This window comes from Manis javanica, chromosome 14 (genome assembly GCF_040802235.1).
Source record: "Manis javanica isolate MJ-LG chromosome 14, MJ_LKY, whole genome shotgun sequence".
NCBI classification, from domain to species: Eukaryota; Metazoa; Chordata; class Mammalia; order Pholidota; family Manidae; genus Manis; species Manis javanica.
The window spans coordinates 61,332,687-61,345,887 of record NC_133169.1 but is presented as its reverse complement, the minus strand read 5'-3'; the positions used below and the strand labels follow the sequence as shown (position 1 = coordinate 61,345,887).

At 41.4% G+C, this 13,201-nt stretch overlaps 1 protein-coding gene across 10 annotated transcripts in view; it reads left to right on the top strand.

Moving 5' to 3' along the window:
- Window positions 1–13,201, top strand: part of SNX24 (sorting nexin 24) — a 169,008-nt gene that overhangs the window by 137,881 nt on the left and 17,926 nt on the right. The window contains exon 4 of one of the 10 annotated variants that reach the window (XM_073221074.1): window positions 8,377–8,467. The exons of the other annotated variants lie outside the window; for them this stretch is intronic. Coding sequence (XP_073077175.1) covers window positions 8,377–8,467 — 91 coding nt within the window. The remainder of the gene's footprint in view (window positions 1–8,376; window positions 8,468–13,201) is intronic. 10 annotated transcript variants of the gene reach the window in all.

The following is a 13,201-nucleotide window of genomic DNA, read 5'->3' as shown; positions in this document are numbered from 1 at the left end:
CATATGTCTGTAATTGCTTGTGAAAGCATGCCAGTGGTTTGTTCGGAGGGCATCTTCTCCTCTCCTGTTGTCTCCTTTCTTTCCTCGTGTCTAATGGTCGTGCCTTTCTGATTAGCAGTGAAGCAAAATTTGGGGCTTCTGTCCTTTCTACATTAGCATTCTCATTACTGGTGCTCTGCCCTGGATTTGATCAGTGCCTCAAACTCTAGGCAAGTGTAGACCGTGCAGTAGAAATGGCTCTTTTGCTTGGAGATTCTGAAAGGTTTAGGTGTTTTCTTATTTATTTGTTTACTCGTTTTGCTTTAAGGTCGGAGCAGGGGGTTGTGGAAAGACTCATCTTTCATCAGGAAGAGTTATTCATTGCTTAGGATTTTAAACGTCAGAATTGCTTTTTTTGCAGCTCTAACCATAATGCTTTTTTCTTTTTTTTTAATCAGGACAGGGGGGGCCCATAACACCTGATAATTTTGAAAATCACCCAATCTGTCTCTCCTATCTGCCCTTCTCACTCCTGCCCCCAACCGCAACTCTTCCTCATGCGAAGCTACTTTTGGATGCGTAGCCCTTCTGTGGACCGAGATGTCACAGGGACAGAGAAAATGCTGCTCACTTTATGGATTACTGTTAGGTCAACAAAACTTTGGCAGCATTGATTAACTTGACAGTGAGTAGAGCAGTACATTTATCACTTATGGCTGTGCTGTAGAAAATCTAATAAGAGGCAAACAATTCCCTTTAGAGCAGTAACAGGTTCACTGTGGCTAACAGTGCGTGCACTGGAAATTTCTGCCTTTAAATTATCCCCTTGCCGCTGGTTGGGTTGTTGACTCAAAGCTTCTGCACTTCTGTAGTCAAGCTCTTGTTATTAATTTCATCACAGTTATGTGACTTAAATAAATATTTAAATTGTTATGTATATGTAGTGGTTTTTTATTTTGAAATCTGAGCAGATGAATTAGATACAGTTCTAGAATAATGGTTTTTAACTAATAGCTAGAAATAAGTTCTCTTGTATGAAGCTAGGAATATCACCAAGAAATTACTTCCCACACCAGTGCTATATAATTCAGCTTGTTTCATAACAGCACTTTGGGGAAATTTTAGTCTCAGCTAAATACTTTGTGCAGAAATGTGTTCATAATAGTCTTTGATGTGAAATGACTATAAATGTACTTACAGAAATTTGGTGAGATTTTTCTTTTTCTTTTTTTGAAATAGTCCACTAAGACTTTTAATACTTATTCTCCTTCCTTCTACATATTAAATAGCATTACTCAACTTCCCCATTTATCATTAAGATACTTCAAGTGCACTTAGGTATACATGTGAAGAAATAGGACAAAATATGTGTGTATAGGGTAGCACAAATTATCTAATGATCAGAAAGGTGTGTGAGATGAATTCAGATCAGGGTCAAGTATAAAATGGTTAAGTGTTAAACTGTGCTGTAATAGTTACCTGAAAAAACTAGAGAGTATTTGATGAATATGTAATTCTTGTCACTCTTATAGTGTACAGAAAATCTTCAGACATGCTAGAAGAAAGCCATCTTCTTGAGTATTTCTTATCCCACATGGCAGTGTTTTTCTTTCTATTAAACTGCTTTGTAGATTTTCTAGAAGGATATCTACCTTATCTTATTTTCCTATTCTTGTTCTACACTAAAATTCACAGTTCAGCTACAGAGATCTGGTTAAAACTGAAACAAATTCCCGTTTTTTTCATGCTTTGGATTTTGCTAGGAAACAGATTTGAATTGGAGGGCTTTTTGCATGGTAGTATTGTGAGATGATGCACTTCTCTTTGTTGGGAGAAAAGTATTCTGCCTGAATCAATTGTCAAGAGATGTACTATAATAAGGCAGCTTGTGGTATGATGAAAAGAAATGCCGTGCACAGGAAATTCCCACAGCAGTTTGTTTTTAGAAGAAAAACGGAGTTCACCTGAAACATGAATACATTGGAAACTGAGACTTAATAAGACAGAGCATAGAAAGAGCCGAAAGGCTGCTGCCAAAGGTCCGTGTCAGCGATCTCATCCAATATTTGTCTTTGGGATTCTGAAAGGCATATAAACCAAAATTACTTTTTCTTGAGCTTTGAGAGGGACTGGCTTGAATCAGTAACATTCAAGCCTGTTGATGTTAGTGTTTTGATTTAATTCACTGAAATGAGTTCTCCCGTTCAACGCACAGGGTAAATGTAATGTATCTCTGTTCTGAAAGTCTTTTCTGAAAGAGCCACGTCTAGCACTCTGGATTTCACAGGTCACAATCACAGTACCCCCACCACTTGCCCTAGTGAACAGAGGCCAGGTATTGATTAACTATCACACTGGCATCAGAACTACTCTTAGGATTCAATTTTTTTGTTGTTTTGCATATTTTATTGATCAAAGTGGTAAATGAGCATCAAGCGTGCAAGAAGACGATGAATTGTTTACTTGCATAAAATAACCTTTCAATAAGGGAAGATGCATGGCTTACACTTTGGTTCTGTTCTGCGGCCCGAAGCAGATGGCATTCAGCTGCTATTGATTTGCTTCCATAGTTAAGGAGCAGCCTGCAGCTCTGCATGCCCACTGCATTGTCAAAAGGGGTGTAGATTTGGGGACCAGGATGGAAGCCAGGAAGGACTGACTAAACCTTCTTAACCCTAAGGAAAAAAGAACTCTTACTTGGAAACCATGATCATTTATTTAAATGGAGACTTGGATTAATGAAATCAGATGTGTGCTGTGCTTTTAAATAAGGAACATTTGTGGTCATCTCTTATGCTGATGTTTCCAGGGAATAGCAAATAGAGTAAGAATCACAGAATACTAATTTTTAGCATGCTGTATTTGAAGAAACAAATGAAATCTTTCCTCCTGCCTTTGGCATACAATTCGGTCATTTTGAGATGTATCAGGTAATGTCCACAGCTAATCCTTCCGGCCTTAAGCATACATGGACATGTAAGCTGTGCTGATGGCCCACTTCTTAGTTACCAGTCGGTCATCTGCATTTATGCAGCAGTCCACCCAGAGCCTTGGTCAGCAATTACATTTGGTTTTGAAATGCCTTTCCATAATAGGTAGTTACAGATGTTGAATTTATAAATATTTTCCTTGAAGCTGTGTCCTGGACTTTATGTCTCGGAAACGAAGGACAAACCAACCTACCAGTTGTGAGGTTTTTTCCCCCTGTCTGGACTGCTTAAATACTGAAAACCACTTAACAAAAACCATATGAACAAACAGTAAATATATTTACATATGAAAACATGGATTTATTATTTAGTATATACATATTAGTCAGCTCAGCCAAATAGCGTAATTTTTTTTGCAACTTACAATTTTAAATATAAGTAAAATTTTCTTTTAACAAACCTTTATGATGAAGCTGCTTGCTTATAATAGCAGAACTTTGCAGACCTACTTGACCGGGTCCGTCTCATAAATATGCTGTTATTACAAATGATCTAAAAGCATTCCCAAATCTGTTATTCCTTATAAAGGAAACAGTTTATTATAGGCTGTTTTGCTTGTTCGGGGCTGGGTGGGGGCAAGTTCGCTGGGTCCCAAGTGGGTTGTGAATAAATGTTAAGCTCTGTCTCTTCCTTTCCTCTACCCCTACCCTTGCAATAAAGATTTTAAGAAGTGAGGTATTAATTTACTTCTGTAACAAAAGCAGTTGCTTTTCGCATTTCCTTTTCTTCTCTTCTTCTAGTACCAGAAAACCCAACTCATTTTTCCAGCCTTTCACACAAGAGACAAGCTTGGAAGTATAATGGGTTTACAGTGAAAGAGGTGTGCTTGAAATGCAGGTGTATAGGGCAGATGGCGGACCCTCACTGGGCATCCCCACATTCTGCATTCTCCCCCTCCCTTCCTTCAGGCAGCAGGATGCAGGGATACCTAATCATGGCTTTTCCTATGATTTGCACACTCTCATTTCCAAGGTAGGGAGACAAGACTAAGACTAGCTGGCATCAGGTTTGCCGAACTCAAAAGAGGGTTGAGAAGAGAGAAGCCCTTTCCTTCCCTGCACACTGTGGACAGGTGAGCAGGACAACCTGAAAAGGAGGGGTGGACCAGGCTCATTCCTTGTCTCTAACAAACAAGAGCTGGTCAGTGAGGTGAAAGGTCATCAGCAAGCTGAAGGTCCAGTAGGCTCAAGGTCCAGCGGGCTGAAGATGCAGATGGTATCATAGGAGAGAGTAGAAGGCTTCCAAGCCAAGCTACCAGCACTCAGTTTGCATGCCAATGTGTTGATTGTGAAAAAATTAAACCATGGTCAGGATTGATTGGCTCAGATAGACAGATGTAAAGTTATTGAAACCTATTTTGAATTCCTCATTTGGGATGTGTCCTAATTTCAGTAATTTGGGCCAATTTAGTATGTTTTTAGCAGATAAGTACTATTTCTACCTGATGTACAACTATGTATACAAAAAGTGGTATGTTTAATTAGACTTTTATTAGGAAAAAAAAATTCCTCCTCTTTATCTTGGCAACATCTGACGCCAAGTATCAGCCGTGCTTAACAAACATTTTGCTGACCCAATAAAAACTTGCTCAGTATCTTACAGGATTTATCTAGCCAAATCAACTAACAATTAGGCTCTTAAATGTTAGTTACAGGAGAGTGAAAAGAGAGAAGGATGCACTTTTTTTTTGTAGCTTTACTGAGGTAACTTACCAGGAAATCCATGTTACAAGTGTGCAGTCATTTTTTAGTAAATGTATACAGTTGTGTGAGCTTCAGCACAATTCAGTTTTAGATTTCCCTCATTGCCCAAATTTCTCTCATGCCCACAGAATCTACTTTTTTGCCTGGACAGTTCTAGCAACTTTTATCCTAACCTTGAAAAATGAAATACACACTAACAGTTGGCCACACCCCCCTTTTCTTGCTCATTAATCTTTGATGCTCTCCTCCCTGGTCTGCTTCAGGTTTGGAAGGTGATTGTCCCTGCAGTGTAGACAGCCTTGAAAGGCTATAGCTGTATCTTAAAATGTGGCTTTTGGAACATGCACCACCAGACAACCAAGAGAAAGAGGTAGAAGTCAGGGACAGGGGGACTGAGGACAGCTGGAGACAGAGAGATGGGAAGAAAGTAATTTAACTCATTTTATTTGTGCCTTTGTCACATACATGTATTTTCCAGGGAGGAATGGCTGGTAGGTAACAGGAACCTTTTCCATGTGAATTTCACCCTGACTTCCCCAACAGTAGAGAATGCTGGCGGGAAGAAGAAGGGAGACAGGTTTGCTGAGCACCTGCTGTGTTTGGAGGACCTATTACCTCCTACTTGCAGTGGGATTGAGCCAAAGGAACGAGTGGGTCATATTCCAGGGCTCTCTGTCGCCTGGTGGAGATTGCAGTCTCTTTGTTTTAAGCAATTATTTTAGCTCACGTTTGATCCTATTGTATTTAGCATGTAAAATGTAGAATTTTGCCCCAGATTAATTGCTTTATGTATTACAAAACTTTAGGTTTATAGGCAACTAATTATTATTTGTGTGACTGGAGTCAAAGACCTATGGGTCCTCTAAAAGGGTAATTTATAACAAAAGCATTTTTCATAGAATAAATTTCATAGTTGTCAGAATATGTAGCATACTGTCAACAGCTGGGGAGAGGATGCCAGCGTTGAATACATATTTATTGAGCATTTCGGTGAGCACTCCCTACCGCAGAGCTGATTACTAAACCATAATCTTTGCCTTGAGGAGTTTGGTTTGGCCATTCAGATACCTAAGCAAATAACTACAGTGTAATGTGTGTGTGTGGAAGAAATGTGTGCAGTGATACACGAACACTAAAGGAAGATCAGTTTGGTTTGTTATGTGCATGATTCAGAGAAGTTATTTAACTTCCAACAAAGCGTTTTAGTAGAATAAGAACTGGCATTAAATTTAAAAGTAAGAGTAACAGAGGTTAAGTCCATCCACAGGAGATTTTCTTATGTTATCTACAGTGAATAATGCATTATTAAATTATTAATGTTATTTAATACATTAAGTAATATATTTGCCTACTTATTAGATCTTTAAACTTGGAAAGCCTTTAACTTTTTTGAAAAAGCTGTATCGATAATAATAATAGTGTTAGTGATAATAATAATACATGGTTATGGTGTCATTAGGTAATGATCTATTTCTCTAAATAAAACTTTTCAATACTCAATTCCAAAACCTGCCTGTCAGCTTCATCTAGAAATTGAGGAAATCAGACTAAAATGGAGGGTCGATTTGCAAAGAGTAATTATTTCTTTCTCAATAGTTGAAAGAATAATTAGTAAATTAGTTCCAAACTCAGAAGTAAATGAAATTCATATCTCTTCTTAATAAGGGGAGCAAGTGAGCTTTCCTGACATTATTGTTTGCAGGGGTAATAATTTAGGTTGTATTTTGATTTTTCTTTCATTTCCATGCCCTTTTTTTCTTCTAAATGGAATACTATTCAAATTTTGCATGTCTTGGTGACTTTTACATAAGGAAGGACATCTTATAGTTTCTCTTCTCTTTTGTTCTTTGCCTGCCTTAATGCAGTTAGATCGGGTGATTTTTTTTAAGCATTGTTGAATGTTTGGCTCTACCATCCACATACACAAAAAACTTAAACCATTTTCCTTAGAGTCGGTTCATCTCAAAGTCAGATCCATCAGAGTCACTGATCAGGCCAGACTTTTAGGCCAAGCCCAGGAGTTAGCTTATACCTACAGTGTTACTCCACCTTCACCAGTGTCCTTCAAATACAAGCAGCAAAATGACGATTGTAATTGCTTCTATTTTATTTAGAGTGAATTGGTATATTTGAAAAGACACTGTTGGGTTTGCTACATATACATATTAATTGTTCATTAAATTAATAGAAAGCCACTGGAAAATCACTGAGCCCCCATTGTTTGATTTAGTGTCAGCATCACTTGTTCCTTCCAGAGTAACCCACTTTGCATTAAGTAGTGAAGAAATGCCTTTTCTATCAACACTGGGTTTCCTGGTTGAGATTTCAAACACAGGTACAGATCCATTCACCCTCCTCTCTGTGACTCGTTCCCGCCTTACACGTGTATGACCATCATGGCAATCTGTTGAAAAGTCTTAACTTGAAAGGTAGTTTTTCCTGTAGAAATAGAAGAAGCCAATTTGTTCTAAGCATTTTAAACATTTCAGAGTCTATTGTAAGAGCAACAAAAGCATAAAGGCACACTACAAAAATTGCATTTTTGTCACTTTTTTTATTTTGGCATATCAGGCTGATCCTTCTCTTGTCTCTACACAAATGACAAGGTTAGTGGAGCTGAGGATATCGAGGCTTAAAGAAGCTCCTAAAAAACGAGTGCATTAACCCACAGTGCACTCAATTCCCCAAACATCTTGCATTCTGCTGCTCAGACTGAAGTGGGCACCTGCTGGGTAATGTAATTAGTTTCAGAAGGAATGTCACATCAGTCCTCAGGAGTTTACTCTGACCCAAAAACCCTCCTAAGAAAATATCAGTGAGACGAAACAAGAAAAGTTACCACAGTTGGGAAGCTTCTTCTCACTGTGTTATTCGCTATTCGGAGGCATGTTCTAAAAGAGTCCTATTTGCTCTCTAGCTCAGTTATTGTCTGGTTGCAAAGTGGTGCTAAAATCAAGATTGATCTAGCAAGTAGCTGTTTTCCTCTTCTCAAAATGAAGATGTGGTGGGCTGTGTAAAAAAAAAAAAATAGAAGACATTTGAAATTTAACAACAGTTTTTAGCACTCATGCTAGATCTAAAACATGAAAACAAATTAGGCTTGTTAATTTCAACCTACTTTTTTTTCACTAAAAAATGTACTGAACAGGGCTGTTTCCAATTTCCCTTTTTATCCTTATTGATTTTCGCTTATAATGAGCTGTCATAAAGGGGTTGCAAGGGTCTCATTGGAGGGGCGGGATAAGTCTGACACGAAATGGTAGCACCATTGTGCTGTGTAGTTCATTTTTCCCAAGACTTAGATGAGCGGTCGCCTATTCTGTTGGCAGTGTGTGAGCCACATCGTCCAGTTCTGTGGCCCTCTTGTCCCCCGCCACCACCACCACCGCCGCCTCCTTGGCTGAGGCTGCCCCTGTATTCAGCCACACCTGGGCTGTGCTCCAGAACCTGTGGGAGGGGCTGGGAGTCCACTTCTAGCCAGAGGGTAAAGGGGAAGCAGCTGACCCTTGAGGGACCAGAAGGAGCCGCAGGACGCCTTCAGGGACAGAGTGTAGCTGGGAAATAGTCCAAGACTGGGCCCTCAGTTCACCAGCGTCACCACCAAGGTGAAGGGGTAGACAGTCCACCAGGGAGGATCTGGGCTTGCTGTTACTAAGAAGGGAGAAAGTCATCTGACATCTCAGAGTCCGTTTTCTCATCCACAGAATACTCTTGATCTTACCTACCTCAGGGGTGGTTATGAGGATGAAGTGGCCCAGTATATGTGAAGCTTCTCAGCAAGCCATAAAATACTGTGTACGTATTAAACATGATACGTTTTCCTCAGCACATGCCTTGTATAATTTCCTGCTTGTCTGTAAATCCTTGCTACAACATTCTGGAGCCACTGGGCCCTCAGCTGCTTTTGGTAAAACACCTGCTGGAGGTACTGTTACCTCCTAAAGTATAACAGTCCATGGGACACTCCAGTTATAAAGTTTCTCCTTACATTAAGCCAGAATTTGCCTTCTCGGTTTTTACCTTTGCTGGCCCCAGTTCCTGCTGGGACAGCACTGCGTGCCTTCACAGTCCTGTCTGTGAAGAGGTAAAGGAGACAGGCCCTGGGGCTGGATTCGCGTGGACAAAACCCAAGTAAACGTATAAATGAAATCATTCCAAGTGCTTTCAAGGAAACAAGTGAGTGAGAAAAGGTGATCAGGGAGTGAGAGAGTGCCCAGATAAGGGGATGGAGGAAGGGGGGCAGGTTTTTTTCATAGGACGCGGGGGTTGTTTGTTTTATAAGGAAACACCCAAGTTCCACTTTGAACAGTTTGAATTGACAGTGTCTATGGGAAATTCAAATGGAGATGTTAAATGCAAGGGGTCGTCTTGAGTGCTGGCGGCTCCGAAGCCGAGTGAGGTGAGGACAAAAGTAGTCATGAATTTAGCAACACGCAGGAGATGTGCGATCTTGCCAGGCTGAGAAGGGTGGAAGCCCAGGCCAGTTTGTGGAGGGTGGCGTAGGGCATGGCCTGGAGATAAGAATGGGAGTCGGCAGCTGGAGAACACTGCAAAGAGCCTTTGCCACGGAAAGAAGCAGAGAAATAAGCTGTATCCTCTGAGGGGCAGTTTTGGTTCGTTGATTTTGCTCTGCTGTTTTAAAATGAGATACTGGAGCACGTGTATATGCTGATGAGAACGATTCAGCAGAGAGCATAGAAAGATGAATGGATGGTGGGCGGATGGAATCAATGAGCAGGCAGAGGAGAGAAGGACGGTAACTAAGGAAATAAATATTTGAGGGTGGCATCAAGAGGTGGGCTGAGAGCCAGAGCAGACCTGGAGGAGGCGGCCTCTGATGGAAGGAGGCCACTTCCTCCATGGTGGCCGAGGACGGGGGAGAGGTTGAAGGAGGGGTCATGCAGGCCGAGCAGGTGGAGTGAATACGGGGGACAGCAAGTCCAGTGGCTCCCATATTCACTGAACTGTGAAGAGTGGCTGTCAGCTGAACGCGAGGGTGGAGAAAGGGTAAGGGACATGCGAAGAGAGAAGGATGGGAGGGGTGGAGTGGGTGAAGGTGGTCCCTCTGGAGCCCTGGCTCTCAGCGTGTGGTTCCCGGACCAGCAGCAGCGGCTTCTCACCTGGGAACCTGGGAATTTCTTTGAAATGCAGCTGCTGAGGACCAGCCCCAGACCTACTGGATCACAACTCTGGAGATGGGACCCAGCAATCTGATTTTAACACACCCTCTGGATGATTGTGATGCTGGCTAAAGTTTGAGAACCACTGTTCTAGAGAAAAGTAGCAAGACAGTGTCTTGTGTAGAAGAGCTTGAATTTAAAGTGAAACCAGGTGGTCTGTATGGTGTGGTTTTCTCAGTGTTCGCTTGGGTTGAGCATGGGTAAGAGGCAGTAGAATTCAACTGGGACTAGGGTGTCCTAAGAACAATGGGAGGGTGTGATGGGGCTGGAGGCTTTTCAGGGAAACCGATTATGATGGAAGATCATGGAATCTTTAGCTGGACAAGTAGAGCAGAAAAGTCAGAGGGGGCTGATGGAAGGGAAGTGAGAAATCCAGACCAATGGATTGGCGGCCTCACTGATAGCGAGGGGCCGTGCCTTAGGAAAGGGCTCTGTACAGCAGAGCTGGGTCACGTCTGAGCTTGCTGGCCCACAGAGATGGTGCTTTGAAGACTTGACTGAATGCATTCTGTGTAGAAATTCCATAGAACCCATACTTCGGCCAGTGTGTATGCATTAGTACATACATGAAGAGGCCAGGAAATTATGGCATAGTTTGCTTACATACAAGGCATGAGCTTTCTTAAAGATAATGACACAAGTACAATCATATAAGAAAGGTGTTTACTACCTTTAATCAGATATTTAAATTATTCAGTGTCTGTAATTGATTATTTTTTCTCGTACTATACTGCTACTGAGAATAATAATAAAAATAACATTTATTAGGTGCTTACACTATACCAGGCACTGTAGCCATCTCTTTATCAGCATGAGTCTTAATCTCATCATGACTACAACCTCCAGGGTCAATACTATTATTGCCCTAGTGAAGCACAGAGGACCTAAGAAACTTAGGCCTAAGATTAAACAATTTAAGTAAATGAGTGTTCAGATGTGCACACAATTCTTATAAACTGAAACTGCCTATCACTTCTCAGTAACTATAAAATAATAGGTGTAGTTTTCACTTGATTATTGGCTGCCCTCCCACCCACCCTCCAGTGATCATGTCCAGCTGAACATGACGTGAAAAAGATTTGTTTCCAGAAAAATAGGAACGTGCCTATCAGCTGCTCCCTGGTACCTCTGTGGCTCTTTCTCCAAGGCACAGTTGGGACAGACTGAGCATGAGGGCGGCTGAGCAGACCACGGCCCCGATGGCTGGTCTGGGCGACTGGTGTGCTTATAGCCTGTGGGCCTGACAAGGCGTCTGGGTTGTCATGCGCTGGTCACTCTGTTGTATTTGGCAGGTGTCAGATATGAATCTGAAAATGTTATCTTTGAACACCAGAGGCACATCTTCCAGCTTCTTCTTTTTTCTTCTTAAGTAAATTAGTGTTTCCCCCTCAAAGTTAGCCAAGATCTTTAAGATAGAAAACTTCTGCTTGAAGATGAAGTTAGTCCTTTTAACATGCTAGAGTATCAATGGAAACTTTGCTCTCTCCCTTTAATTGCTCTTAATAGAAAGTTGTTAAAAGATCATAAAATTTGTGATTAAAAGGACCTATTTAAGGAGAATTGTATTTTTGTCTATCGGCCAATGCCAAATTATTCCCTATGGCTCATTCTACAATGATTTGGACAATCCTTTGAAAAACAAGTTTAATGAAACACTCTCCATTTCCATAGGGATACTGTCTATGATTTGTTTAATAGACCCAATTTAGTAGGATATTTTTCTAGATAATCAGCTTACAGTTTTCTTTGCTTAGTCTCATCTCATTACCTATATGCTTGATCTCTTTACTGTTCTACAGTATGTGCTTTTGGCACTTGCTGTGTGAGACAGACACATCTTTCATGTATTCATTGGTCCTCTTCTTACTTTTTATAGACAACGCAATGCATGTGTGAACCTGATTGTTCATTTCATTGTTCATAAGCTGTTCTTTCTGGTGTGGACCTGAGATGGTGGCAGGTGATGGTGCGTTTTGGCCCAGTGACTCAAGAATACCAGGCATTGGATCTCTTTGATTCGTTTGGCCTCTCCCTCCTGTTGATAAGATGGCAGCTGAGCTCAGAAATCACACTCATGTTCCAGGCAAAAAGAGGGAATAAAGTGCTAGAAAGATGGACAAAAAGATGAGGGCCTAACCATCACTTGTAAGAAGAAGCTTTTTGAGTCGTTCACACCCAGTGACTTGCACTGACATCTTAGTGGCTGCATCTGTGTCCATGGCAAGGGAATTTGGGATATGCAGTGGGGGTGGGTGTTACTATCACTGCTCTTTGTTATCGTTGTTTGCATTTTTTAGTGTGGCAGCTTGCTGTACCCTCTGACAGAATCAATGTTCCATTAATGAGGAAGAAGGGGGAATGGGTTTTGGTAGGCAACCAATGGTATGTACCACAGCCTCCAGTGGCAGAAGGCAGGCAGAGAATTCAGGCACTTTGCTTATGTGTAGAATACCTTTCTGTGATGTCCTTCTGTTACTATTTCCGGGGGAAGGCTGTGAGTCCATCAGAAAAAGGTTGATACCATCTGGAAGACGTCCAGGAAGGGATCCATGTTCTTTGTGGAGTGGAAGCCCCCGAATAAACATCTATAACTTAACTCCAAGATGTGGATTTATTTTGGCATTAGATTTGACAGAAGGGCTAGAGTATATGCTTCTTTCTGTGGACTCCGAGAACACTGCTGTCCGTGACTAGCAGCTGTGGGCACAGAGGCCACCTCTGTCACCTGTCCTGTGTTGTTTCCTGTACCCCTCAGTGTGGTCCACTGGGGCTGCTATCAGTCCACCTGTGTATTTTATGTGAATAATTTCATCAACTATGTTTTTTGTCACAGCCAAGAAGTCATGGGCCTCTTCCTCACTTTCTTTATCATTTCCTACATAGATTTGCTTCAACTTTAAACCTGTGAACGGTCTCCACAAGGCCACTTCTCAGTTTTTGTTTCATTTCTCTGAGGACTTGCTACTGCATCTTGAAACAGTCTTTGTCTCACTGTTTCACCATTTCCTACTCAGCGTTCCCACTGATGCCATCCACTGTGAGCGTTGCTCATCCAAGGTTCTTAAATTCATGTAGAGCATTAATTGTGTAAGTGTAGCATTTAAATAGGAGCCTCGATACAGTGTGTTTAACAAGACAAGATACAAGGTGTTGGAGGCCTTCATTTAAACAGAAAAGATACTCACCCAGTATACTGTGTCTCAACGGCAGGGCTGTGCGAGTGCATACCGAGGAAGGTCTAGTCCATCCGAACTGTGCCACATCAGACCCACCTCTGCTGGAGCTGGGTCAGAGTGTACAGTAGGTGAAGAAGGAGAATGCTAAATAGATCAGAGGAGTAAACCACACA